Source organism: Paramacrobiotus metropolitanus, unplaced genomic scaffold, assembly GCF_019649055.1.
Source record: "Paramacrobiotus metropolitanus isolate TYO unplaced genomic scaffold, Prichtersi_v1.0 Parri_scaffold0000053, whole genome shotgun sequence".
In the NCBI taxonomy this organism is placed as follows: Eukaryota; Metazoa; Tardigrada; class Eutardigrada; order Parachela; family Macrobiotidae; genus Paramacrobiotus; species Paramacrobiotus metropolitanus.
The window spans coordinates 860,603-888,333 of record NW_026570273.1 but is presented as its reverse complement, the minus strand read 5'-3'; the positions used below and the strand labels follow the sequence as shown (position 1 = coordinate 888,333).

General features: G+C 42.7%; 4 protein-coding genes and 1 long non-coding RNA gene across 5 annotated transcripts; 1 reads left to right on the top strand and 4 right to left on the bottom strand.

Annotated features, from left to right (window-relative positions):
* Nucleotides 1-271: 271 nt before the first annotated feature.
* Nucleotides 272-890, top strand: LOC129592565 (uncharacterized). Its single transcript, XR_008690993.1, has 3 exons — nt 272-423; nt 502-697; nt 780-890. It is a non-coding gene; the product is annotated as an uncharacterized LOC129592565 (long non-coding RNA).
* Nucleotides 891-1,372: 482 nt separating this feature from the next.
* Nucleotides 1,373-5,027, bottom strand: LOC129592534 (uncharacterized). The gene is made up of 6 exons (XM_055488593.1): nt 4,627-5,027; nt 4,053-4,549; nt 3,723-3,815; nt 3,125-3,251; nt 2,115-2,476; nt 1,373-2,030 (listed from the first exon to the last, which is right to left on the bottom strand). Exons 1-6 carry the CDS (start codon nt 4,911-4,913, stop codon nt 1,603-1,605), a joined length of 1,794 nt encoding a protein of 597 aa, XP_055344568.1. The 5' UTR covers nt 4,914-5,027; the 3' UTR covers nt 1,373-1,602.
* A 1,205-nt stretch (nt 5,028-6,232) lies between these two features.
* Nucleotides 6,233-8,072, bottom strand: LOC129592578 (uncharacterized). Its single transcript, XM_055488645.1, has 3 exons — nt 7,871-8,072; nt 7,435-7,618; nt 6,233-6,648 (listed from the first exon to the last, which is right to left on the bottom strand). The coding sequence occupies exons 1-3, from the start codon at nt 7,995-7,997 to the stop codon at nt 6,333-6,335; spliced, it is 627 nt and encodes a 208-aa protein (XP_055344620.1). The 5' UTR covers nt 7,998-8,072; the 3' UTR covers nt 6,233-6,332.
* Nucleotides 8,073-17,248: 9,176 nt separating this feature from the next.
* On the bottom strand, nt 17,249-20,745 carry LOC129592549 (uncharacterized). Its single transcript, XM_055488611.1, has 6 exons — nt 20,425-20,745; nt 19,842-20,337; nt 19,558-19,650; nt 19,238-19,364; nt 18,004-18,365; nt 17,249-17,830 (listed from the first exon to the last, which is right to left on the bottom strand). The coding sequence occupies exons 2-6, from the start codon at nt 20,233-20,235 to the stop codon at nt 17,403-17,405; spliced, it is 1,404 nt and encodes a 467-aa protein (XP_055344586.1). The 5' UTR covers nt 20,236-20,337; nt 20,425-20,745; the 3' UTR covers nt 17,249-17,402.
* Nucleotides 20,746-21,223: 478 nt separating this feature from the next.
* Nucleotides 21,224-24,445, bottom strand: LOC129592550 (uncharacterized). The gene is made up of 6 exons (XM_055488612.1): nt 24,073-24,445; nt 23,478-23,959; nt 23,102-23,185; nt 22,574-22,700; nt 21,844-22,211; nt 21,224-21,724 (listed from the first exon to the last, which is right to left on the bottom strand). The coding sequence occupies exons 1-6, from the start codon at nt 24,363-24,365 to the stop codon at nt 21,294-21,296; spliced, it is 1,785 nt and encodes a 594-aa protein (XP_055344587.1). The 5' UTR covers nt 24,366-24,445; the 3' UTR covers nt 21,224-21,293.
* Between the last annotated feature and the right edge of the window lie 3,286 nt (nt 24,446-27,731).

The window sequence follows — 27,731 nt, the reverse complement described above, 5'->3', positions numbered from 1 at the left end:
GTTTGATGCATTCGATCGGACAAGGTTCCTCCATTCCGCTGACAACCTTGACGACGCAGCCACGTCTGGCCACTTGAGAATTTTTCCATAAATCATGATCGGCTCCAGTTGTAGCTCGTAAGTTCGGTAGGAGCGCAGTCAGCATTACCGGTATCACTAGTTAGCAGAGACCGTGAGAACGAAAAGTGCTTAGTGTCACGATTTCACTGCAATTTAAGTGAAGCAATTCTGCATTAATTTTCTGTTATCTATCCTCGTACTTCTGATGAAGCTCCGTAGCATTGTAGCGAGTGCTCTATCTGTTCGTAAAGTTGATTACTAATTTATCAGGTTCACCAGCATTTACAATGGCTGTTCGTTTAATGCTTGTGAGTATATTCGGAGCGTTGATACTGGCAACTTTTACAGCGGCAGGACCCCTTGGTAAGAGAGCGTTTGCACACTAAGAAAGGCTACTGTATATTATTATTTCACTGCAATTGACCTTCGATTTTCTGGCAGAAGACGCAACGACGCAACCGGAGAACAAGTCTCCCTATCTCCGCTGGGATCCCAGTAAAGATATGCGCAACTGCCCTTACTGGCCCGGTGAAGAGCCAGTGACGTGCGATCCGGATTACAGTAACAACTGTGAATGCTGTTTTCGGGTTACAGAGCGCCGAATATGTGATCTGTCTGCGTGGAAATTTTAAAATCGGTATCCTTTAATGCGTCGAAACGCGGCATTTATGCGCGCGCCACCTCATCGAACCATCTTACATATATTTTGTTTTTTATAGATATTGTGTATGACTGGCACTGATTGCAGATAAGTATTGTAAAGCTATTTTCTGAAACATTATTTTACAATACCACATAATGCATTCTTTCAAGAAACCACTTTGATGTGCAAGGTATACAAGAGAGAAAACTTACGTTTAGAATTAAAGACTGTTTTCATAATTATGTTTAGTTTTTCTTTTTACGAGCAATCAAAACATAATCAGAAAATCCTAAGATCATGATTTACGCTGTAAGATACCATTGAAAGGAAACATCATCGTACAGTACGTGCGCCCCAAAGAAACGTACACCCTTTATTACGTACAAGAAATGCTACACCGAATTACGCCACAGACCAAAGTTACAAAGTATGTAATGCAAAGTGACAGGGGGGAATCCTCCACGTGACGTAAGCCTTAGCGCTGCAAACACTTACACTTACATATTCTCTGCACCGCACAGTCCGACGGTTGGCGGCATTGCTGTGCATAACGGCATATGAAGTCAAAATGCCTACTCGAATGGTGATTGCTGTACAGTAGTTATACAATAGCAAGAGGCAATAAATCTTTGGATTCCCTTTAATTTATTCAATTAACTCATACACTGCTAAATTAGGTTAAAATTAATAAATCATCTGTGTAAAATAAAATCACCTGCAATAAAACACAATCATTGAAACGGGCTTTTTCGATCAAGCTAACTCCTTCGTTTCCTGGGCATGAAAAAGTAATTCTGAGAGTAAGAATAATTCAGGATACCATGAAAGCTCATACACCGATCAACACTCAAGTTTTAAAGTAGATCTTTGTGTGAAAGATGGGGTATGAAGTTATGAAGTCAAGTAAATCGAAACCAGCTCTGAACGCCGCATGAGCGGAAGTAATCTTCTCCCACCATGCGGGGTTTGCGGATCAGTACTTTCAGGTGGTCTAGGCGGAACTGTGATATCTTGCAATACAAGGCTGTTTCACTGGAGGGATAGTAATCCTCAAATCCCTTCAATAAGACTTCCAACGTTGCTGGACTGATAGGCCAACATTGCAGACCGTCTTTTAATACTTCTTCGTCCCAATGCTTAAAGTTGCAGTAGTCCACAGCTTCAGATAGTTTACCGTGCAATAAACATTCGCAATTTAGCGCGTCCAGCACACATGAAATTCCCCTAAGCGTGTCGCTCATGCTTTGAGTTGTGCAACAGTATGTCCAGCCGCCGCCCAAAATGCTCAAGAGCCATTTTATCTCGTCCGGTGAAGCCATGATCATTTCTACGACAATCGTCCAACATCAGTGATAGAACATATAGGTGTAGCTGAAAATACGAGTATATTCACTGAATCTTCATTATATACCCAACGTAAGTCGTTCCGCGCTCTTTGATTTCATGGAACAGAAAATGTGCAGATTGTTGACTGCGGGATACAACGCCATCTCATCGTAAAATTCGCAGAGGTGACTGCTATAAGGCACTTCACTGCGGTAAGACACATAAAGGTCTAACTGCAACTGCATTTCTTTTAGTAATCGAATGGTTGTGGAGCTGTGGCTGGGAGATGAGTGCTTCATAAGCAAAGTTCGAGTCGATACAGCGGTATACTGCAGCACTGCATTCACCAGGTATACCAGGTGATCACGCCGCCGGCCCGGCGAATACAGAATAACGCATCGATCCATCGTGGCTGTTGAATGAATTCTAGACCATCGCCGGCAGACACTGCAACATGCAGGTTGTTGACAACGAATTAACGTATGTGGTCGGCAAAACCGTCCGACGATATAAAACTCGTAAAGTTCGCCAGAATTGTTTTTTCGCACTTCCAAAATTGTGAAACACCGGATGTGAAATTTCCCGAGAATACTTTGCCAGACTGATTACTGGGCGCGGAAGGTGTTGCTGGATTATTACTTTAGAACGACAGGCTTTGCTAGGCTGTTTTCAAAAAAACTTATTCTATTCTCCGAAAAAAAACCGTTGAGTTAGAAATCCACCTTGTCCTGGCAATACGGTCCGCATAAGAAAAATTGTCTTCTGCTCATTACAAACACCCCAAGAAACTGCCCGCCTGAATATCCCTTCCGGCAGAGCTGGCTGTTCACCAATAAGCCCCCGGAAAACCATTCGCTAAGTTTCTCATTTGGAGATATACGATTTCGAAAAGTGCAAAAGAAACTGAGTGTTGGTTGTTTAAAAGAGTTAGAAGGGTTGTTTTAGTTGTTCTAGCTATTGGGTCTAAGTGTAAAGGATATTAGCTTGTACAAAAAATGAATCAAAGTACAGATTAACTGAACAGGCCGCCGAACGGTTTGCCAGCGAAACGACGAATGCGTTCACAAACGAACGATGACAGTTTCAGATACTTACCGTTTCAGATCTCTCGAGGCTGCTCTGTCCATATTCTGTAATACCTCCAGCAGCATTTCATCCGAAAGGGTCTGCACTGCCGGAAACGCCTGGCGGCCCTGAGATATGCGCGCAGAGACCAGGGCACCTGCAAATTACATGTGTGGTCATACTGTTTTTCAGCAGTGCTATTTTTTGCTTTCCTTTTGGTGACTTTATGTCTGCTCAGTACAACTTTTTACTGAAGTACCCTTAAGTCGGTGCAGTTCCTTTGCGCTCTATGTTATTCCCTTCGTTGATCACCTGGCACGCTACCAGTCTTTTAGAAAAAGCACCAATGCATGCTAGATAAACGTGCGAATTTGCGATAAACATGCACGCATTTTATGCCCTCCATTTTACATACGATTTTACAGTAGTAAAGTATTGAAGCGGCTCACACAAGCTCTACAGATTTGTCTTTTTGTGCCAGTGTTTTTTGAAGGGAAAAGCAAACTTTTTGTGGTACGACTTACATAATTCAGAAAGAAACCGCCATTGTACCATAGCGTCCTCGAGTATCTCGCAGAAACTGCTTGCGACGATTAAAATTTTTTCAGGTACAATAAATTTTACGTACCGACGACGTTCGATTTCGAGGCCAGCCAATTGGGGAAGAACAGTAGATTTCGGATAGTTTTCGTGAACCAGGTCTCCATACGAAAAGTACCCCCTGTTTTCAGTCCGAAATGCATGTAAGGCTATTATGTGCAGAATGGACATTAACAATTTTACGAAATGATGGTTTAAGAATGATAGAACATGGAAAGCCGTAACAGGAATCGCTGAAATATTTCAACTATATCTGTAGTTGTTTAGGCTGGGTGAGCAACACCGTAGTTTGTTAACTGATTTCGACCTGCAGCAATGCTCCGTAGCCTGTGGAGAAAAACTGTACATCCAGCCCAACCTGATTTCACATATTGCTCCACAAACCGGTCGTATAAGTGAAAAACCAATCGATGGAATTTGTTTGGTAGTCGTTTCGCTTTCTGACGGCAGAGCACGGTGACACTGGCATCATCAGCGGACAAAATCAGCGTGCCCGTCATATTAAGCCACACCCACTTCATAACAGCGTCCAGGCGGTCCAGCTGTTTCGCAGAATCCAGAAGAGGAGACCGTGGGAACGGACAATCGGTCTTGTGGCATGAATATGATGCGTACGACACGGTCACCTTGTAGAAAGTCTCCGGCGTTACCGTCTGCCACAGTCGTTTCTGGCGGATGCGTATATCGCTGGCTACAAATTCCGGCCACAAATTAATTACACCAACCAAAGAAAATGGATTCCTGGATTGCAGCCGGACTAAAGCAAATTTGTCACCCTCAATGTCGAAATGATTGTTCTCATATCCAGGCAACAGTGCCAAGAAGGTGGCTTTTTTCCAAGTTAGAGGTTGATCTCTGTGAGAGAAAATTGCAGGCACTATTACACTCGTGATATTAAGTACAGCGTGCTGATAGAAATCCCAGCGACTTACACTGCGACTCGGATTAGTACCTCCACATCCGAGTTTATTTGTGGTGGTTTACGGTAACGTTTGGCGGCGTAGTGTTGGGTTGGTAATGCACGGATACAGGAGAATTCAACTAATTGTGTTGCTGATGGGCCCTCATGATGGAAGTCGATGATGAGTCCTCCGTCAACAATATCCGTAATATACCCCCGCTGTATCACGTCATCTCGCACAACGTCCACTGTAAATTTAACATACCGTCCCGAGTAATACAGCTCATTCAACATAATCTTCGACGTGCTCAGCTGCATTCTAAGAGAAAAATTTGTTTTACGTACAAAAAAGTCCTGGATGATGATAAGCTCTTCAGTTTATGCCCGTCTAAGGAACGGGTTCCACTTCAAGAAATCTTTGGATCGATAATATTATTGAACAGCATCAGTGTTTGTACAGTACGTATTGCACACTCTCTTTGGTCGCGTGCTGAATGGGCTAATGTGTACGAGTCAGTACGACTATCGAACCTCACCAGTCAATGCAAAGCATGCTGTATAAAGTATTCTTCACTTAGTAGAACAGTCACTAAAAAGGTCTTTAGAAATTACAGTATAATCTTGGTGCAATCACGATTTTATTACACGTACCCGCATTAAGCAATTTAAAACACAGCGGATAGCCGAAAATTTGTGCTCCCTACACTGGCTACACATACTGGCGAGCGTACAAACTACAAAGCATGTAACCGGCAGAATGTACACTGCTCGTACCATTTCCTCTTTCTGGTAGTGTACTTGCGTTGGGGTGGATATTTTTATGTGGGTGTCTCATTAATTACCTTTAGAGTGGGGGATGAAGAATAATTTGTATAATGGAAACCATTGCTTTTAATTTTTTTACCAGTGTTGGTTTTAATTTTGTTCTTGATGTCATCTTTGGTGACAATTTACGGGGTTTTAATTGGTCGTATTTATTCGGCAGTAGCCGGTCAAAAACAGCGGTTAAGCAGAGTGCTTTTGAACTATTCATTTAATAAAGAATTTAAGGTCGATCTTTTACAAATTAATTACCGTTAACGCTTACCATCGTCAGTGTCGAGTGAAACTCGCAATTATCATTATTTTATGTTTAATTACTGGTTTACGCCATTAATTTTCAAGTCAGTTGACTTTTCCCTATTGAGTTATCGGTTTCTGGTTTTAAAACATTAAGCAATCGCTTAATTTTCAGAGATGGATTCCGAAGACATTCTACTGTAGCCTGTAGGTAATAACAAGCTAACGAAAATTAAATTTGAATCACTGCAAGTATTTGTAGGTACCTATCAATACAAATTCCAAACAATCAACTTGAATCAAACAACTGATTTAACTGCGCAATTAACGAGAGTCCAAAAGCTGGAGCAGTAACTCAGATGTGCTCTACGACCGTAAACTACAGAATACAGATCCAACAAGCGCAGAGGTAAAGCCGAAGCTTTTTTTGAAACTCAGTTCGCAGTAATCTTCTAAGCTGAAGATGTAAGCGGCATGCGCGTTAATAAGCAAAAAATCAATCTAATCAAGAGCATCCATGAAACAAAGATGCATGGAAACAACCTTTTAATTATGAAACACAGATTCAATCACCGGGACTGGGGACATAATTTAGAATTACTGGTGCATGGACAGGAAAGCAGGGAAGACAGTAGACAGATGCATTCAGGAACTGAATTGATTTGCCCCATTTGAGGCCTATTTAGTACGAGGCGTCTTCTGCCCTTTTGACGAGGGGATTTTTGGAACGGAGTACTTTTTGTCGGCGTATTGCGAGAACAACTCCCGACCAGACTGATCTAAGACAATCGGGCCAGGGAAACGTGCGGTCGGTGTATCGGAGTACAATAGATCAAAAGAGATGTCTTTCGGCTTGTTTGAGGTGTTGACTCGCTCCCAACGTTGATTTGCTCGGTCAATTACCTCTTGCACATTCGGTTCAAAATAACTGGGGAGCCTTGAGAGGTTTTTGTAGATGAAATAGGCTTCGAGCGTCCCGGGGTTCTGAAAATTACTACAGAAACATATCGAGTTAATATTTTATCCATCAAATCTGCTGCGGCTACAAAGACATTTAGAAAGCAAGTTTCCTTATTTAGTATCCCCTAGCACAAACGTCTTTAGCTTTTATTATCCAAACAGTTATAGAAGTTTTAAAATCGATTTAAACTAACTAACTTCCTTTAACTTCATTTAAGTGCAAACAGATGGAGAAGAACCATCGGAAAAACTATCGCCGACTTTTCGAAATTTCCCACGAATTTTGATAGGACAATCGGCTTTAGTCAAGTAGTAATTTTCTTTGCGCAATTAGCGAGAGGTCGAACAGTACGTGGCCAAAAAGTTTTTGTTGTTTTCCTAACACTTTCTGTTAATTTTTATAACGCACATAATACCTACAACCTTCTAAGGTAACTAATCTTCTAAAAATCAATTAGCGGACAAACAACTGTTTCTCTGGGAGAATAAAAACTGTTAACGAGGGATGACTAAGTGCGAAGAAGCACAAAGCTGCCCTGCTTCTAGACAGTGAAAAAGTTAAAACTTGAAGAAAACATTTTTGGTTTTTTAGTATTACATAAAGTGCATTGGTGTGCCAGATGTGCATGGCTGACCACTTAAAATGCACATTTTATTTATGCAAAGAATCATGCATTTAGAGAAACGAGAAGGAAGTTCATTTGTATATTCCGTTAAATGGCAGGGAGGTAGAATAGGGAAACTTACTTCCGAATGGCCTTTGTAATTATATGTGATGCAATATCAATTAAAGATCTGATTTATTCTGATCCGCACCAACCTTTGACCGTGAGGTTTCTTAACCACTTTTGCGAGCGTGCCAATTTCGCCCTTCGGAAACTTGAATAGGATGCCGTGGTACTTCATCGCCGTATCGCGACGATATTTAAACTTGTAAGCATGAGCTAAGTAGTATCCACCCATTCCCAACTTCGCGAAGCGGTCATTGATTTTTGTACTCGTATCTGCAATACAAAGTTCAGATTCATTAAAGAAAGTTACGCCCTTATCATCCTTGCGCTTAGAATCTTTGAGGCTTTTCGTTACTGATCTGTCAGAACGTGAAGATTACAAACAAACAAACCGAGTAGCTAATGTTATCATTTTGCACTAGTTACAAATTTTTACCGCATGATGTCAGCGCTACCGACGTCTTTCCTTAATGGAGCAAGCTTATCAGAAAATATCAATTTATTTATTAAAATTATCCCGCCTACCCGAAGTGATAACCAATACATATTCAGAATTATCCTGTTTGGATAGCCAGCTCCCGCACTGCACCCCTGTAAAGGTCACCAAAATCAGCAGTCCAAAGATGCCAGAAAATAATACAGGTGCAACCATTTTAATCTCTGGTGAACACAACAGCAGCTAACAATCAATTCTCATCAAAGTTTTCGCTAAAATACCACGATTTGCGTCCCGCGTAAATGGATATTACATACTGAGCAGAAATGCAGAATTACCTCGCTTATAAACACCGACAAATTTTTTCAGCAATCACTTTTTCTTCTTTTTACATCCGTCAACCGTCGAGACTGGTAATGCTGACAGAGTTCTTGCCGAATGCGCGCACTGCAGCCGAACATTTTTCGCGAAAATGATTCTCAAGTGGTCAGACGTGGCACTATTGGTATGTAATATTACTGGATGTAATGTACAAGACTTTAAGTCCCGTCGAATGCAGTGAATGCTGACAGCTGCATTTAGAGGAATTATCTTCCTTAACTGCGCGTTTATGCAGCTCTGCAGTTTAATATACGTTTCCTCACATGTCACCTGAATATGTTTTTGGGAAAGGATCATGAAGTGACGAACTCTGCGAATTTACACATTTAAGTGTTTCTAAAAATAGACGTACTGCAAATGTTTTCCGCGTTTCGTGCTGGTCGAAGCAAACAGGAGCGCTCCATGGCGTTCGTTATACTGAGTTGTGTTAGAAATTTTACAATTATGAATTTATGGGTTCGGCAAAGTCGCACATAACTTATTTGGATTTTGGGTTAACGCTGGTTACACTGACTTACGGTAATTATACCAAAGCAAAGTTGCCCACAAAGCAGAGGTAACAACAATAAACAGTATAGTGATAATTCACAAATCACTTCGAATAATCTAAAAGAAAGATAGAAATAGCCAATAGGCACACTAGTGAATTCTGCTGTATCTTGTTCACAGTACGGTTTAGCTTGGAAAGTGTTCAAAATGGATTCAGATTTCAGATCCCTGGGTAAGTTGTTTTGTTATCTTCTACATTAAAACCAGAAAAACAATATAGCTTGTCACAATACTACATCGCAGCAGTCGGACGCTTGAACAACGGAAAAACTGGGCTCGTTTCTTAAGCGGAGGTTTTAAAAAAATTAGACTTTGTCGTGCTTAATATAGTTGCACCACGAAAAAGTTGCACACGTTTGGAACCGGCTAAAATATCTGAGGCACAAAAGCTCCTTTTTGGCGTTTACAGATACAGCAAAGCTGTTAATGTCCTGACATTGTTTTTGAGACTCCAGCCTTGATCGGGGGTACAAAATTCCCTGGACATTTTATTGGTCTTACAAATTTATATTAGAAACTTTGACGATGTCCGATGCAACGACGCCACCGTCAATCTCAACCGCAGCCGTACCTCTGCCGAGCATTGGGCACGTTTACGCACGCGCGAACATAGAGCAGCATGAGTGAATTCTTTCGTACACCCAATTCTGTGATGGGGCTGTCACATTACAGCGGGGCATTCAGTCGGCAGAGGACATCCTGCCAGATACTTTGGTTGGTCAGTGACAAACGCGAAGGCGAACTGCCAAGAACTCTTTATGGGTACCCATATAGAGTTCTTGGAACAGCTCAGATTCGTGTGAAACTGGCTGCCTGAAAGCAAACTCTTAATTTGATGGCCGCTCCAAGAAAGTAAAGTTTGCAGCAGACAGTTTTTTGCGCCTGTATGTGGTCGGGTCAACCACGGGAAACGTCCGTTGGACGTCTTCGTACCACTCTGACGCTGGACTGGAACCGCATGTCTGACATGCAGTGTCATTCAAAACAATTACTATCCTGGGCTATGTTGTATCACTTTTGGCGCTGCTGCTAAAGTTTCGTAAAATTTTTGCACGGGTTATCTTGATCATTTTAAAAGGTACAATGTTAGTTTAGTTTATTTAGTTTATTCATTGAGCAGACAAACCCTCGAGGCACTTTCTGGTCTGGTCACTACAATACTTGGACAAAAACAAAAAAATTAAGAGCTACAAGAAATTTTTCGATTTCAACAAGAACAGAAAAGTCTTAACAGATCCACAACCAAACAACTCATTTCCGCTTCCCACTACTTTGTCAAACAAATCTTTCAGCCTCATCGCAAGGGTTGTCTTTCCAATTCGTAGCTTTGCCGCAGGTATATCCAGACGTTCTTTCCGGCGGAAGTCATACCTCAGGCTAATGTCCTTGAATGGAACAAGGTCACACATGTATGCTGGCACGTCAAAACTGTCGCGGTTTCGGATCTTATACAGCCACACTGCTTCCTTCTGGCGCCATCGCTCGACTGCTGGAACTATGCCCAGCTGCTCGTACAGTTGCGGTGTTACCCGAACCGTATCATCGGTGATGGTCCGTAGGGCGGCGTGCTGTCGCTTCATCAACTTCTCCCGCTCTCCCAAAGACGCTGCTGACCAGGCCAATGCACAGTAATCTATGTATGGCTGGACAAAAGCGTGGTGAAGGGTTACTCGCTGGGGGATGCTGAGCCCGGACTGTACACGCTTGATCTTTTTAATGCCGTAGTTGATGTTTCGCTTCACTTTCACATACTGTTTAGTCCATTTCAGATTGTGGTCCACTTCGACGCCCAAGTACGTTGTATGCTGCTTTATAGTCAATGTCTGACCGTTCAACGTCACCGGCGGGTCGATTTCTTTCCGGTACTTCTGTTCGGTGCAAATAAACATAGCCGCGCACTTTTTCACATTCACTGCCAGTCTGTTTTCTTCGAACCACTTAGCTGCAGTCTCCAGCGCATCATTGAGCTTCTTAGCAGCTGCTGCTTTCGTCTTCGCACGGCAGTGAGCAATGGTATCATCCGCGAATGCTTCGATCTCGAAATTCCTGTACAGCAGCAAGTCGTTGATGTACAAGATAAAGAGCAACGGGCCCAGTACTGTGCCTTGCGGAACGCCGGAAATTACAGGTAGCCAATCGGAAGAGTATTTCTGCGTTTTCACGCGCTGCCGGCGGCCGGTGAGATAAGAATAAAACCAGTTTAGAGCTTGGCCACTAATACCATTTTCTTTTAACTTGACCAACAGCCGTTCGTGATTGACCGAATCGAACGCTTTTTTTAAGTCGAGGAATGCAACCGCGGTGACATCTCCCTGATCCATTGCTTGTACCCACGCATCTGTCACTTTCGTTAGCAGCGTTTCACATGAGTGGCCTTTCCGAAAGCCTGATTGTCTGGGTGACAAAATATTATTCGCCTGCAGGAAGTCAAGCAATTGGATCTGTACGCATCGCTCGAAGACTTTAGATATATTGCATAGCAATGATATCGGTCGGAAATCGTCCGCACATCGGGCGTTGGGCACTTTTGGAAGCGGATAAACGTCCGCACATTTGAACACCGAAGGAAAGACACCCGTGCGTAGCGACTTGTTCACCATATGGGTCAACGGAGGGACAAGGATTGATGAGATCCCACCGAGTAGACCAGCTGGTATTCCAAGCGGCCCCGATGCTTTCTTTTTCTCTTTCATTTGCTGCAGTATTGACATTATCACGTCTGGTTTGACAGTGCTGAACCTACAAAACAAACTGTTAATTCCGTCGCCCCCGACGGGGGGCGCTGGTGCGGCATGCGGGAATCCGTGCTGTCCCATCGCAGCAAAATGCTGGTTTAGCGTGTCAAGCGGAACTTCGCAATCAACATGATCTTTTGTTTTCCGCAATATTCTTCCCACTTCTTTCCATAACACGGAAGTTTTTCTTTGATTTTCAGTAAAATAACGTTGCTTTGCCACTCCGATCAGGTATCGCACCTCGCTCCGCAGTCTGCAAAACTCCCGGTGGAACATGGGATATTCATTTGTATTTCTGGCCGCACATCGTCGCTGATATGCTTCGTTCTTTCCTCGGATAGCGGTACGAATGCTCTGTGTTATCCAAGGCGCTTCGCTCTGCTTCACTCGCTTCGTACGAACTGGGAAACATTCATCGATTAAGTCGGAGACGCCACGAACAAAATTTTCCACCTGCGTATTCACATCCACGTTCTCATCCTGAAATTCATCCCGCATGGCAAAGCATTTCAACTTTGCTGCAAAATCTGCTTCGGTGGTATGCTTCCATAGGCGATACGATATCGTCTTGTGGCGGGGGACAACACACTTGTAGCTCGCAACGGTTCTGCATAATCGGTGGTCTGAAATATCGATGTCTTTGGCAAGGCTGCTGCTGTAATTTGCTGATGGATGGCACAACATCACGTCAATTTTTGAGCAAGTAAAATAGGACGAATTTTCCGACTTCTTACGACGACTGGAGATACGAGTATTTCCAACAACCATGTCACTGAGATCAAATTCACTGCACAGATCAGTATAATAGCGATGGAACGGGGAACTCGCGTCATTGGTGTTAATATTCAAATCCCCTGTAATCACATAGTCACTGCTAGGAAACTTACAGAGAACTTCACGGATGTGATCAAATAAACTTTCCGTGTTGTGTGCGTTGGTATCAGGAGCCCCATAAACTGTTCCTAGCAAAACTTCTTTTTTACCCACTCGGACGGACAACCACAAACTTTCCACATCCGCATTTTCCGAGGATACATCAACAATGGAATAAGGAATATGGGAGGGAAGGTAAACAAGAATGCCACCACCACTGCGCTTACGATAGTTTGGAGAGCGATCCTTTCTAATTAACGTATAATTTGGAACTTCATACAACTGAGAGGGATCATTCTCGGACAAATGGGTTTCAGTTAAACAAAAAAATTTAACTAAATTATCGTCACAAGACAGAATTTGCTGCAGCACATCGGCTTTCTCATTATTCAGGCGTTGAACATTTAAATGATGATAAACAACAGTTCCTAGCGGAGACGATTTTTTGGCCCGCATGGCTGCAGTAATAACTGTATTCACACAACCTTACACTTAGAACATACAGAAAAATTTAAGGATCATTTCGGTACCAAAAAAGTTGTTTTACGATAGTTTGAAAATAAAAGAACGAAGGAACTATTGCTGGCTAGACAGAGCTAAATTTAGCCCGCCAGCCAGCACGAAACTTATATAAAGGAATTGGAATAAGCCGGTTTATGACTGATTGGCTGAGCAGACTAAAAAATTTTGCAATTATTGCTACATAAATTTTGGTCTAATTTCCTCTTTTTTTTATAATAATAATGATGAATTTAATGTCTTCGTGCAACGGGGTCATACCCCTTAACAGCAGTGGACAAACAACAAGTTACACACATGGAATGCATGATGGATTAACAACAACAGTAACAAGCGAAGTGAGAACTGAACATGACAGAAGGAAAAAGATACAGCTTAAAAGAACAATAATAATAAAAACAAAAGCTAAAACATGGTAGAGTTGTATATTGCAAATAAAGCAGTTCACAAGTGTAAGAACTTTTTGGACCAATTTAGATCTTCCCATTTAATATTTTCTAAAAAGTTGCGAAAAGTTCCGACAGACTTGTATGAGGCAGAGGGGAGGGATACTTCGTTCCATAAAGAAGTCAGTTTTTCACTGAAGGAGCCGGCAACAGGAATAGCGGTTATGCCACATGCAGTCGTAGGTGCTGGACAGAGGGGGAGATAATGGCGTTCAAGGCGACGGAGACCGCGGGTGTTTCCTGAAACAGATTCAGACAAGGCGGCAGACACAGTTTGTTTTGAAAGAAATTTGTCGCCTAAAGGAATTAGACTAAATACCAATTTATAAACAAAAATCAAAAGTTTTTTCGCTGTTCTTATTCTGTAACTGTCCCATTTAAGTTCTTTCAAACGGAGACGATAGTCGGAAGTATCGTTACCAAGACGAATGGATGCAACAAATTTCTCAATGCAATGCTCTACTTTATCTTTGCACTTTTTATGCAATGGAAAAACAGCCGGCCAAAATAATCCAAAAGGGGAAAAACAAGCGATTTGAATAGCATCATGCGCGCTCCAGAGTCGCGGAAACGAAACAAGGAGTTAATGTACCAAATTCTTTTTTTGCACTTCATAGCAAGACTATCAGCATGAAATTTAAACGATAGCTCACGGTCGATTTCGACGCCCAAATGCTTTACTTTCTCGCAAAACGGAATAAGCTTATCATTAAGAAAAAAGTCAGTTTTGTAACTTAGAGACCGCTTTTTTGAAAAATGCACGTAAACTGATTTATCAGCGTTAAACACAAGGCCTTTAGATGATGCCCATTTGGACAAACAATTAAGATCAACCTGAAGAAGTTCACAGCTGTCAATAGCAGTTAACGGGCGTAGCAAAACGATGTCATCGGCGAAAATCAGGACAATACTGCCATTAATTAGTATAAAGGGCACTTCGTTTAAAAGACAAATAAACAACAGCGGCCCTAAATTCGACCCTTGTGGCACACCACTTGTTACTTTCAAAATTATCGAAAAATATTCGCCAACAGAAACGCACTGCTTTCGATTCTTCAAATAATCAAAGATTAAATGGACCACCGTGCTGGAAATATTCAGATTTATAAGTGAGGTAATAAGACTTTGGTGATCACATTTGCCAAAGGCTTTAGAACAATCAAGAAAAATGGCGGCAACTTCAATTCCGTTATCAATAAAATCAGACACTGTTTTCACAAAATAAAAAATTTCCAGTTCAGTAGACCTGTTGCGACGATAAGCAAACTGATGATTACCTAATGCACAATTTTTTTGTAAATGATCTCGTATTATTTCCGACAGACAACGCTCGAAAATTTTAGAAATCGGATTCAGCATTGAAATTGGACGGTGACTACCAGAAAGAGTTAAGTCACAGCCTTTTTTGGGGATGGGAACAACGTATGCAACTTTCCATGCTTCAGGGTACACACCTTCTTTTAAAGCGGCATCGAAAATTAATTTAAGAGGGCGCGCAATCGATTGACCTGCAGTTTTCAGTAATTTGTTTGTTATTTCAAATTTTCCACTGGATGTGTTTGTGGAAATAGAAGCAAGTTGCAAAAGAATTCAACTCTCATCAATTTCAGTAGTTGATAAATTATTGCACACTATGTCCGAAGCAGTGCTATCACAATGTTTTGGACACACTGAATGAGAAGCGCAGTACTGTTCATTAAGGGTTTCGGCTTTTTCGATATCACTGTTCGCAAAAGATCCATCTGTTTTCTTGAGCGGAGGAATAGACTGTATGCTGTTTCTAGATTTCATGAAACGCCAGAATTTACCTGGATTGTTGCGGTACCTGCTTGCGACTTCTACAATCCGATGTGCTTCAAATTTATTCAAAGCCGTTTCTGCGATTTTTGACAATTGCAACCACTTTTCTTTTCGAACGGAGCGCACTGACGGGAAAACTGAACAACGATACAGTTTAAAAGATTTATCGCGCGCGCGTAACATTTTTTTTATGGCATAAGGATAACGAGTAACGCCATTTTTTATACTGATTTCTTTAAATGTAAATGCTGAGTTAGCAACATCAAGAAATTTCCTTTCAAAAATATGCGCCCGCTCTTCAGCATTGACATTTCTGAATTCACTGCTCCAGTCAATGTTACTCAGATTTTCACGAAAAGTGGTCACATTACTGGGATCAATAAACCATTTTTTTATTTTACGTATTTGACCTTTGCACTTCTTGACTTTCAAATCAAACTGGAGGCCGATATGATAGTTCGATGTTGAGGGAGGTGCAACAGGAATAATGTTAGAACACAACTGCTGGGTAGAGACAAAGCACAGATCAAGACAGTTGCGTTTCCTAGTGGGGAAAGTAATTAATTGCTGGAAATTGAACAGTTTCAGAGAAGATAAAAGATGTTTACCGGCATTCGATCGTGCGGAACGGAGCTGCCAGTTAATGTCTGGCAAGTTAAAATCGCCGACGAGAACAGTTCTACTAAGCATAGCTGGAGAGAATTTGTCATGCAGGTGTTCAATTAGCAGCAGAATGTCAGAGTAAGATTTGTTAGGCGGTGAGTAGTAAACAATGAAGAATTTATTTAGGTCAGCAGATTCGACACAAATAGTTTCAAGCTGTGGATGCTCTAAATCACTGCGCCTGTGCGCTTTATAGCGTGAGCGGATAGCGAGAGCAACACCTCCACCAGAGTCATAAACCCGTGCTTTTCTAAAGACATCAAAAGAGCGCTGATCAGCGAAGAGAGAATCAGTATAGTGATCTTTGTCCCACGTTTCAACAAGACCGGTTACGTCGGATTCGGAGCAAAACATCCTGACTTGTGCACTTTTATTAAAAACACTGTTGATATTACAGAAACGCACGCGCAAGTAACCACGATTTTGTTTACCCGACACACAAGTACTCAAAGATTTCGTTTTGGTAACTGACAAATTATCGTTAAAATTTACCGGTTTTTTGGCAGGTTTTTATTATAAAAGTACCGCGTATTTCGAATTTCGTTATAAGAGTGACACAATGAGTAATCAAATGCCCAGTGCTGATTATGCGGCAATTTAATGCCTTTGTCAGTACAATTCACACAAGTACCAACAAAATCGTCAGCCTCGGTACAATCAGCAGCCGCATGCGGTTTAGCACAGTATGCACAGCGCGGGGCGCTCTTGCATTTCGACACTGTGTGCCCGTAGGCACAACAATTTTTACATTGCAGAATGTAAAAATGATCCTCAATGGGGCAGACGAACCAACGAATCAGCAAAGATTTTTTCATTAACAAAAGGTTGTGAGTCTTAAGGATCTTATCATAAAATCAGACATTTTAACTTAAGGATCTTATCATAAAAGTTGGCCATATGCATATACAACGTTTGATGTTTTCACAGGCAGTATAATTATATTCTTATAGGCATATAACGCCGACTAGGTGTTTTTCGTGCCATGACACGTGTCTGGCGGCATGGGCAGAAATGGCAGAGGCTAGGTACGTTAGGCATCGTTAACAGCTTCCACTGATAAAAAGCAATTTTACTGTGGTCTGTGTTTATGCGTAACTACAACAGCGTAAGTACACAAATGCGTAAGTACACAAATGCTTAACTCGTGCATTCTGTAGTTCCAAAATGCTTTCTTGCACTAAATTAATGCGCAATCGAGATCTTCAGGTAGGCCAGTCAGAAGCGCAGTTGTCATCAATAAATGTTGTGTTCGAACGGACTCCACTCTCCTTCATTCCAGTAATATTGCTCACCGCGCAGCCACGTCGGGCCACTTGAGAGAATATTTCCCCTGGAAACCAATAGCTGCTGACTGCTGTGTGCGAGTTCGGCAGACACGCAGTCATCAATACGCGAGTAACGGCTGGTTAAGAGTGAGAAAGTGCTTAGCGTCATGATTTGAACAAGACTAAAAGCAAGGAAATGTTGTCATTAAAACAATTTTCCAGACACTGTATTCAGCTTTTGTTAAGCTGCTTCCGTGATGCAACCTGTATTATTGTGGCGAACGCTCGGCGTAGAACTGCCTAGTACAGGACACCATGAAAGCTCCTATACACCGATCAACACTCAAGTTTTAAAGTAAATCTTTATGTGAAAGCTATGAAGTTAGAAAGTTAAGTAAATCGAAACCAACTATGAACGCCGCTGGAAATGAAATAATCTTCTTGCAACATGCAGGGTTTGCGGATCACCACTTTCAGGATGTCTGGGTGGAATTTCGTTAACGAGCAATACGAATCTGTGTCACCGGATGGGCAGTAGTCCTCAAATCCCTTCGATAAAGCTCCCACCGTTGCTGTAGTGATAGGCCAACATTGCAGACCGTCTCTTAATAAATCCTCGTCCAGCTGCCAAAAGTCACAGCTATCCACGGCTCCAGACAGCTTGCCGTGCATTAAGCAGCGGCAATTCAGCGCTTCCACCACACATGAAATTCCCTTAAGTGTATCGCTCATGGTTTGAGTTGTGCAGCAGTACGTCCACCCGGGGCCCAGAATGCTCAAAAGCCATTTTATGTCGTCCGGCGCTGCGATGATCATTTCTGTGACAACCGGTCAACATCAGTTAGAAGTATGTGTGCTCTCAACGCATACACTGTACTCTGTAGATTGATCAGCATAGTTGTAATATGTTCGCTTTATGTATTCGCCAATTTACGGGCTTGGCTATTCGAATATAAATCAAATCAAAGTATACTAATCTAGTAAAATGTACCTAACGTAAGTCGTTCGGCGCTTTTCGATTTCATGGAGCAGGAAATGTTAAGATTGTTGACTGTGGGATACAACATCAACTCGCTCCGAAGGTCGTTGAGTTGACTGCTATAAGGCACACTGCTGCGGTAAGACACATAAAGCTCTAACTGTAACTGCATTTCTTTTATTAATCGAAGGGTTGTGGAGCTGTGGCTAGGACAAGAGTGCCTCATTAGCAGGCTTCGTGTCGATACAGCGGTGTACTGTAGCACTGCATTCACCAGGTACACGAGGTGATCACGCCGGCGGCCCGGGGAATACAGAATTACACACCTCTCTGCCGTGGCCATTGAGTGAATTCTAGACCATCTCCGACACACACTGCAATGAGCAAATTGTAGACAACAAATTAGCGTATGTGGCCGGAAGAACCGTCCGGTGATCAACAAACCAACGTAAAATTTTACCCACACAAGCTTTTTCCCACTTTCGGAATTGTGAACACCCAGGTCAGGAATTTCCACATGTACATGTAAACCCGGGAATTTCCCTGGTTTATGCGTACATGTATTTTGCCGGAATGGTTATTTGGGCACGGACGGTGATGCTAGAGTGTTTGATTACATGTAGAACGACAGGCTTTGCTGGTCTCTTTTTAAACGTACTTATTCTGTTCCCGGAAAAACCCGTCGGGTTATAAAATCCACCTCGGAAATACAGTCCGCATAAGGAAACATTACTGTCTTCTGATTACATCCAAACAGGAGAAACTACCCCTCCCCAAATGTCCATTTGGACAAAGCTGGTTATCCACCAGCATGCACTCCGGCAAATAATCCAGGTAAAATTTCTGATCTTGGGATTTCCAATTTCGAAAAGTGTGAAAGAAACGGATAAAATTTACACGGATAAATTTTACAAAAATTTGTATGACCGTCGAGCGGTTTGCCAGCGGAAAGGCAAAAGCGATCAGTAGACGGATGATCCGTCTGGACGGTTTTGACTGTTACATACGCATATTATGATACTATAGCCAGCCATTAGACTACTCGTAGAAATTTGACCGCAGGGCAGGTAGCGGGAAGCATGATAATACGTAAAATATGTAAAATGATAATAATTATGTAAAATCTAAACAAACAAAAAGCAACCGCCAGATGATAATGAACGTTGAAGTACCAAAGAACGTTGCAACACCTGATTCTTAAGGCAGTTGAACCAAGCACGCCATTGACCGATGGCTTTGGGCTTACCGTTTCAGATCCCTCCGGGCAATTCTGTCCATACTCTGTAATACCTCCAGCAGCATTTCATCCGAAAGAGTCTGCACTGCTGGAAACTCCCCGAGGCCCTGAGATATGCGCGCAGAGACCACGGCACCTGCAACTTACGTGTGTGGTCATTGTGTACTGCATCAGTATTCCTGGTTTTGCTGTTCTTTTGGTAGCGCTTACTTTTACCACTTTTCACTGAAGCATCACTGACTCCTTGCGCACTCTGTCATTCACTCCGTTTATCAGCTGACATGCTACCAGTCACGCGGTAAAAGTACCAATGGGTAAATTTTACGTACCGGCAGCGTTCGCCTTTGAGGCCAACCAATTGGGGAAGAAGAGTAGTTTTCGGAATGTTTTAGCAAACCATGTCTCGATCCGAAAGGTGCCCCCTATTCTCAAGAAAACAAATCGATATAAGGCTATCTTGTACAGTATGGGTGTTAACAAGAATTGTTTAAGCAGGTGAGCAGCACTTCAATGGTTTAATGATTCTATCATTTCTGTGTATTGTACAGTAATTGCCTGCAGCAATACGTCATTGCCTAATGCCTGTACAGAAAAACTGAACGTCCCGCCATACCTGTTTTAATATATTGCTCCATAAACAGGTCGTATAAGTGAAAAACCAATCGATGGAATTTATTTGGTAGTCGTTTAGCTTTCTGACGGCACAGTACGGTGACACTGACATCGTCAGCGGATATAATCAGCGTGCCTGTCAGATTAAGCCAGACCCACTTCATGCCGGCGTCCAAGCTGTCCATCTGTTTCGCGTAATCCAGAAGAGGAGACCGTGGGAACGGGCAATCGACCTTATGGCATGAATATGATGCGTACAACACGGTTACTTTGTGGAAAGTCTCCGCTGTAACCGTTTTCCACAATCGCTTCTGACGGATGCGTATATCGCTGGCATCCCATTCGGGCCACAGATTTATTACAGCGGCCAAAGAGAATGGATTCCTGGCTTGCATTCGGACCAAGGAAAATTTTTCACCTTCACATTGGACTTCATTGTTCTCATAGCCAGGCAGCAGTGCCACGAAGGTAGCTTTTTCCAAGTCAGAGGTTTATCTCTATGAGTAAAATTGCAACCACTATTATATCACCATACTCGCGATGCATGTGTTAATTACAGTAACGATAAAACCCCAGCGACTTACACTGTGACTCGAACTAGTACCTCCACCTCGGAGTTTATCTGGGGTGGTGGTTTAAGATAACGTTTGCCGGCAAACTTTTTGGCTGGTAATGCACGAATACAGGGTAATTCAACCAGTTGCGTTGACGATGGGCCGTCATGATGGAAGTCGATGATCAGTCCTTCGCTAGCAATATCCGTAATATACCCCCGTTCTATCGCGCCGTCTCGCATCCCGTCCACTGTAAATTTAACATATTGTCGCGAGTAGTATAGCTCATTCAGCAAAATCTTCGATGATTTTGCCTGCATTATTAGATAATGATTTCTTTCACGTGCAAGAGTTCCTAGATGCTGATATTATACGTCTGCCGATCGGGTTAAGTGCAGTTTGAGCAAGAGTGGGCTACTGAATAGAAGTAGTGCATTTGATAGTGTTCAAGGAATATTGGATCGATAACTGAACTGCATCAAAGCGTGTTGTGCATTTGGTTTGGTAGCTTGCAATTTTGTACATCACAATTGTGATGGACCAATCTGTACGACTACTTACGAAGTATTGATTATCAGTGCTGAGGCTGTGCATGCTACACCGTAAATCTTAACTAGCAAAAAAGATACTACGAATATACAGTAATAGTGTATAACTTATGTATAACTTCGTTCTACATAAGACATAAGTATCATGTGAAAGAGGTTGTGTGAAAGAGGTGCTATTATTGTCTGATTACTGTATATAACTACTGTACATAAATGCATTATTTATATGCACACAAACACGTAATCCTAAAATTAGGAATGAAATACTATAAAAGTCCATGTTGTCCAATCAAACATTCAAATGATGAGTTTAACTGTAATTATTTGGAAGATTGATATCAGGTTAGGAAGTCAAGAAAATCGAAGCCAACTCTCAACGCCGCAAGAATCGAAGTATTCTTCTCCAATCAAGCGGGGCTTCCGGATCAACACCTTTAAAATTTCTGGGCGGAACGCCGTTATCTCACAATAGGAAAGCGTCCTGCTCGGTGGACAGTAATGCTCAAATCCCTTCGTTAGGGCATCGAACGCTGCGGAGCTTACAGGCCAGCGTTGCAGATCGTTCTTCAATCGTTCTCCTCCTTTCCACTGCCAATGGTTTGGACACTCCACGGCATCGGATAGGTTGCCGTGTACAGAACAGCGGAGATTCAGCGCATCTAACACACGTGAAATTCCCGTAACAGTGTCCTTCATTATTTTGGTTGTGCAGCAGTACGTCCAGTCAACGCCTAAATGGTTTAGCAGACATTTCATTTCTTCCGGCGCTGCCATGATGATCTCTACGAGAACCGTTAAGAATAAAATTAATGACAGATGTAAAGAGGCATTTATGGCATACATTGACCACTTTATTATGTGAAAGAATATTCGGTTATCGTACATTCGTATTGACTCGTACCCAATGTAAGTTGGTTGGCGTTTTTCGATTTCATGACGCAGGAAATGTGGAGATTGTTGACTGCGGGATACATCGCCAGCTCGTCCTCAAGGTCAGAAACTACACTGCGATGATGTACTGTATCTGTACTTCGATAAGACGCATAAAACTCTAACTGCAACTGCATTTCTTTTATTAATCGCATAACCGTGTAGCTGTGGCTGGGAGAAAACTGCATCAGTAGCAGGCTTCGTGTCGATGTAAAGGTGTAGTTAAGTAGTGCTTTCGCCAAGTATAATGGGTGATTATGTTTGACATCCGGAGCTTCCAGAGTCAGACATTTCTCCGTCGTCGCGCTTGACTGCAGTCTGTACCATCTCCGACAAACGCTGCAATGTGAAAATTATTGCCAATACATAATTGTAATTCGCACAATTATGTATTATTGCCAATACAAAATTGTGCGAATTCAGTTGGGTTTCTGCAGTGAGAACAGAGAACTGTAATGCAACCATACCGAATGAGAAGACAAATGGCGCATTCTCTAATGTGGACAGTAGTGACTAGTGACAAAATTGATTTGTTATGATTGATTTGATTTGTTATTATGCTGTATTGCCATTATCCCCAGCTTTAAGTTTGAATCACAATCTGATTTACAAAATGCAACCGCAAGGTGTTATTGTAAGCCGAAGTGCCTTTTTGAACACGAGATTCTTGAACAAGGTAGTGACGGATGACTTTGCCTTACCACTTCAAATCCCTCTGGGATATCCTGTCCATACTTTGTAACGTCTCGAGCAGCAGTATATCCGGAAGAGTCTGTAATTTGGGAAACGCCTTCAGATCCTGAGCTATGCCTTTAGAAAGCAAGGCACCTGCAAAGTACCTGCATGCTGTAAAACTGTATTGCAGCAGTTTTACTCAACATTCTATTTTTGCGGTGACGACTACCGCAACCTGTCACATGGTGATATCCATCGCGCAGCGCATCTTTACGGCACTTACAGGTGCACGTTACATTTTCTTTTTTGTGGCTCTGCAGCTTTTCAAATGTGCAAAAAAGAAGAAAGCGTTTGCAGTTAAAACAGCTAAAATCCTTCGTACCTTAACTTTGCAATCAGAAAAAGGATTACTCAGTAGCAAATCTATTACTCAGTAGTCAGTAGTAAAATCTACTGAAAACTGTGTACGGTACGCGGATTTTTTTATTACTGAGTACGTCCAAAAACTGATTGGGAAGAATGATGTTTTATGAATGCTAACTAACATCACTTACCTGATATTGCAGCCAACCATTTGGGAAAGAGCAGTAATTTTTCGATAGTTGTTGTGAACCATGTCTCCATACGAGTGGTATCCCCTGTCGAGATAAAGTCTTAATAAGCCCTTTGTGTATACACGAGGGCAACTTTCCGAAAATTATGAATGATATGTAAGTGCTCAGGCATTTCTCAACAATTTCTCGCATAGAAAATAAAAAGATAGTCACCTTATTGAAAGTTATTTGTACAGGGTAGTCGACAATGTACTCGTAGTATGCTTTACTCTTAAGAGTTACGACGAGTACAGCGCTTCTACATAAATATTTTACACTTACTTGCCTGCAAAAATGCCTAGCTGCCTCCTAAGAGGTACTCAGAAGCAAGCCAAACCTTTTCTAAAATACTGCTCCACAATCTCGTCGTATAAGTGAAAAATCAAACGATGGAATTTGAATGGTAGTCGTTTAGATTTCTTGCGGCAAAGCACGGTGACACTGCCATCGTCAGCGGACACAATAAGCGTGCCCGTCGTATTCAGCCAGGCTAACTTCATATCAACGTCCAGGTTCTTTATATAATACAGAAGGGGAGACTGTGGAAACGGACAATCAGTCTTGCGGCATAAAGCATGCGGCACGGTCACCTTGAAGAAAGTCTTTGGTGCGACTGTTTGCCAGAGTCGCTTCTGGCGGATACGGATATCGCTGGCTACGATTGGCGGCCAAAGATTAGCAACAGCGGCCAAAGAGAAAGGATTTCTGGATTGCAGTCGGACCAAAAAATATTGTTCACCCTCTTCGGAAGCTCGCTTGGTACCATATTCAGGCACAAGTGCCACGAAGGTGGCTTTTCTCCAGGTCAGAGGTTGGTCTCTGTCAGTGGAAATTACAACCATTATTATACGGTCAAACCCAAAATTTATTCCAGAAATGCCCAGAATCGCGATTATACGTAAAACAGAATGGTAAACGTTCCAGTGGCTTACACTGCGCTTCGAACTAGTACCTCCACCTCGGAGTTCACTTCGAATAGTTTAAGGTAACGGTAGGCGGCCAACTTTTTAGTTGGCAGTGTGCGGATACAGGAGAATTCCACCAGTTCTGTTGCCGATGGGCCATAATGATGGAAGTCGATGATGAGTCCTTCCTCAGCAATATCAGTAACATATCCTCGCTGTACCACGCCGCCTCGCATCACGTCTACTGTAAATGTATCGTATGAACGCGCCCGCGAGTAATACAGCTTTTGCAGCATAATATTTGGCGTGATTGGCAGCATTATTATTTATTCGATAAAAAACTTTTTCCTCTTGTTAACATTCTGGGGGCTAAAATTATGGCTGTCTGTCGGCCGAAATGAATACTGGATACCACTTGTTAGCATGAGTGGAATAGCGCATGCGGTGCTGTGCAAGGGTTCCTTGGATCGATAATCTAATGGGAGGCAGGTGCTTGAAGTGCTCGCTTTTGTGACTGCGTGCTAGATGAACTGGTGTGAAATACTGCGCATGACTAACCGCCTGCAGTGCTGCAACTGCTGCTCTTCCTGTGCATGACATCTGGTCTGATTTTGATGCAATTTTACCTCAACTTTTGCTCCAAACACCTGATAGCCACTGATAAAGCAACTGTAATCATTTGTTTGAGCATCCGCGCGTTTCTTCCCAGCTTGTTTGCTTCCTAGGCAGAGTCCGAATGAAAGATTTAGCGCAGCATTTTTTTGTACATTGGTAGCATATTTGCGCTCATAAGCCACCCGACTAAATTTGCGTTGGTTCTGCACAGTTCCTTGTAGCAGTACCTACACTATAATAAAAACAGAAAATGAGACTTTCTGTAGACTGTAGAACAGTGAATACGGCTTGTTTTTGCACGGTGTATGGGAAATCTGTAAAGTGATCTTATCGTTGGTTCTTTCAATATTTGGGTTTTGCGGTATGAGGCTTCAAGCAGTGTACGATCTATCATCCTCCGGACCGTTGATAACGGTCCCGCGACCGGATAGCGAAACGAACTAGAGGAGATTTTTACCGATCGGAATTAAGATTCTATTACTCGCGGATTACACGCACCATGTAAGGTGAATTTCCCCTGTCGGTATATTTTTGTTGTCCCCATGCAGAACTGTGTTTCGCCTTGGACTGTTGCAGGCGCATGTTCTGTATATCAAACAGCCGGGCCATCCAGAGCCTGTCTTGCCCTGTCTTAGGAAATTCAGCTGCTGTTCTTTGTTTCGACTGCGCAAATTTGGTTCAATCTGATGTCAATGGACCGGCACGAAGTGTGGTGGAAAATAAAAAAACCTGCTCCGCAAAATAGCTAGTTTCAACTTTCAAATATCCTAGAACTGCGAAAGCCTATGTCTAAGTTCTAACAGATATTTCCGTTACTTGATTTAACACTCGACAGTACAAGTACGATTTAGGAATAGTAACACAACCGACTCAAAACGAAACACTAGGTAACTAGCAGATCAACATGTGTTACGACCATGGAAAGTTATGACCGTGGACACGTTAGTACGAGTATAATTAGGACCATATCTGTGTGAAGATATTTATGGCCATATGTATGTGAAGACATTTATGTTTTATCGTATTGTTCCTTATCTGTGTAAGATCGCTGACCGCTGGTCAAGTGGGAATGATGAGGAGGCAGGATGAATGTGGCCTGCAGATGTGACTAATGGGAAACACAGTGATGGGAGTGGTGCGTTGTTTTTATAGCTTTGTGGCTGCATGCGAATATGAGCGTGTTGATGCAACTGTGTGGCGACGGCACAGTTGTCGGGAGTACAGATGTCATGGTGGAAATAAAAATTAAGCGTTTTTCCTTAGTAAACGTTGTAGTGACAGAAGTGCATTAACGGTTTTTCACATGGGACATTAAAAGAGTTACTACAATAAATGAAAATCACGGTTACACCAGATTGCTAAATGTAGAAATGTAGATTACACAAGAAGCACAAGATTGCCGACACACAGTAATGCACTGTATCTGGTTACGTGACAATTAAGGATACATGAGTGATTAGGCTCATGAGCTGGTTATAATCGATTAGACATTAATAGAAGTTAGCGATTTTATCGCTAACTTTGGTTAACGCAGTTGAGAGAAACGCTGACTCTCTAGGAAGTTCCTGAAATATCCGCAAAGCCATTCCCAGCGCAAGTGATTGGCTGACCTTTTGCCGGACGCCATCTTGCCTTTGTTCATCGCGCTGTTGTGCACATATCGCTCTTTATAGCATAGTTGCATTCTGAAGTCGTTTTTGTTGCGTCTGATAGTTGTGGTTTATTTTCTTGTTGCTGAAGATTTTGTGCGGTAAATTACTTTTCTGTTTTTCACCTGCAATATTTGTGAGTGACCTTTGGTGTGTTTTCTTTACTTGTGTGTTTGCTGAAGATTTTGTGCAAATGCCGCCAAAGCGAGCGGCGCGAAGGGCTGCGGTGCCACGTACCAAGCGACTAACACGTTCCAGAGATGCGGGTAATCCGGCGGAGATTGTGGAGGCTCCTTTGGCAGTTCAGCCTGCTGCACGTGGCAGCCCAGTTCAGAAATCGCCTGCATCATCGGTGCCTTCGACAGGGAGCGTTGAAGACGAGATTGCCGCGGCCCAGCGAAACCTTAAAGAATTGATCGCCCGTAGAGATGCGGTGACCCGTTCAGAGCCAGATGTGGTGATGTTACCACCCGCTACCGTTTCTCAGATATCGTCGCAGATTGACGCAAATCTGCTGATGCAGTTGATGTTGAATCAGCAGAACCAGCTGATGCAGTTAACCTAGAAGGTTATGGAGCCAGAACTGTCTGGATCAGCGAATGCTATGAGAGCACAGGCCAAGAAACCTCCGCCATTGCCAGCCAGCTTCGCCTTTGTGAATGATAAATGCCTTGAAGAGTTGTATGACCTGACGGTTAATGTGGATCTTGACAAACTGCTGCGGGCAAATAGTATCATGTCTCCCATTCAAGGAGAAGCAAAGATTGAGATCAAGGATGGAAGTTACGTGTTATCCGATTCAAAGCCTCGAAAGGTCACCATCACGTCGCTGAACCAATGGAATGAAGCGTTTATAGTGTTTCGACGTGTGCGGTCGTTTTACTATCCTGGACTACGAGACCCGCTGGATGCTTATCAGACCATTGTAAATGAGCTGGCTGGTGTCTATTCTACAGTCGTTTGGCTTGAGTATGACAAGACTTTTCGGGCCAACCGGATCCGTGATACCACAAACCATGATGATTGGAGCAGATTAGACCGCAGCCTGCTCGACCGTTGTGCTGCCCGTCTGCCTAATCGTGCCCATCTTCCTCTATGCCACACCTGCCCATTGGCGGATCATACTGTGCAAGAGTGCCCGAAGACTCTTCAGTTGCCTGCACTTGGTCGCGCTGACACGGCGACGGCGGGTCGGCCCTTTCGACACATCCCGCCAGACGTGTGCAGGAACTGGAGTTACGGGAATTGCACAAAAGGAGCCAGCTGCCGTTTCAAGCATCAGTGCGGGGAGTACCGGGCTACCGATCACACTTCTTTCGAGCATTGTGGACAACGCAACACAAATGCCGGCGCGAGCACTGTGTCCGGGACCAGATCCGCGCATAACAACACCAGTCAACGTCGATAGATTGGCGGAGCTAT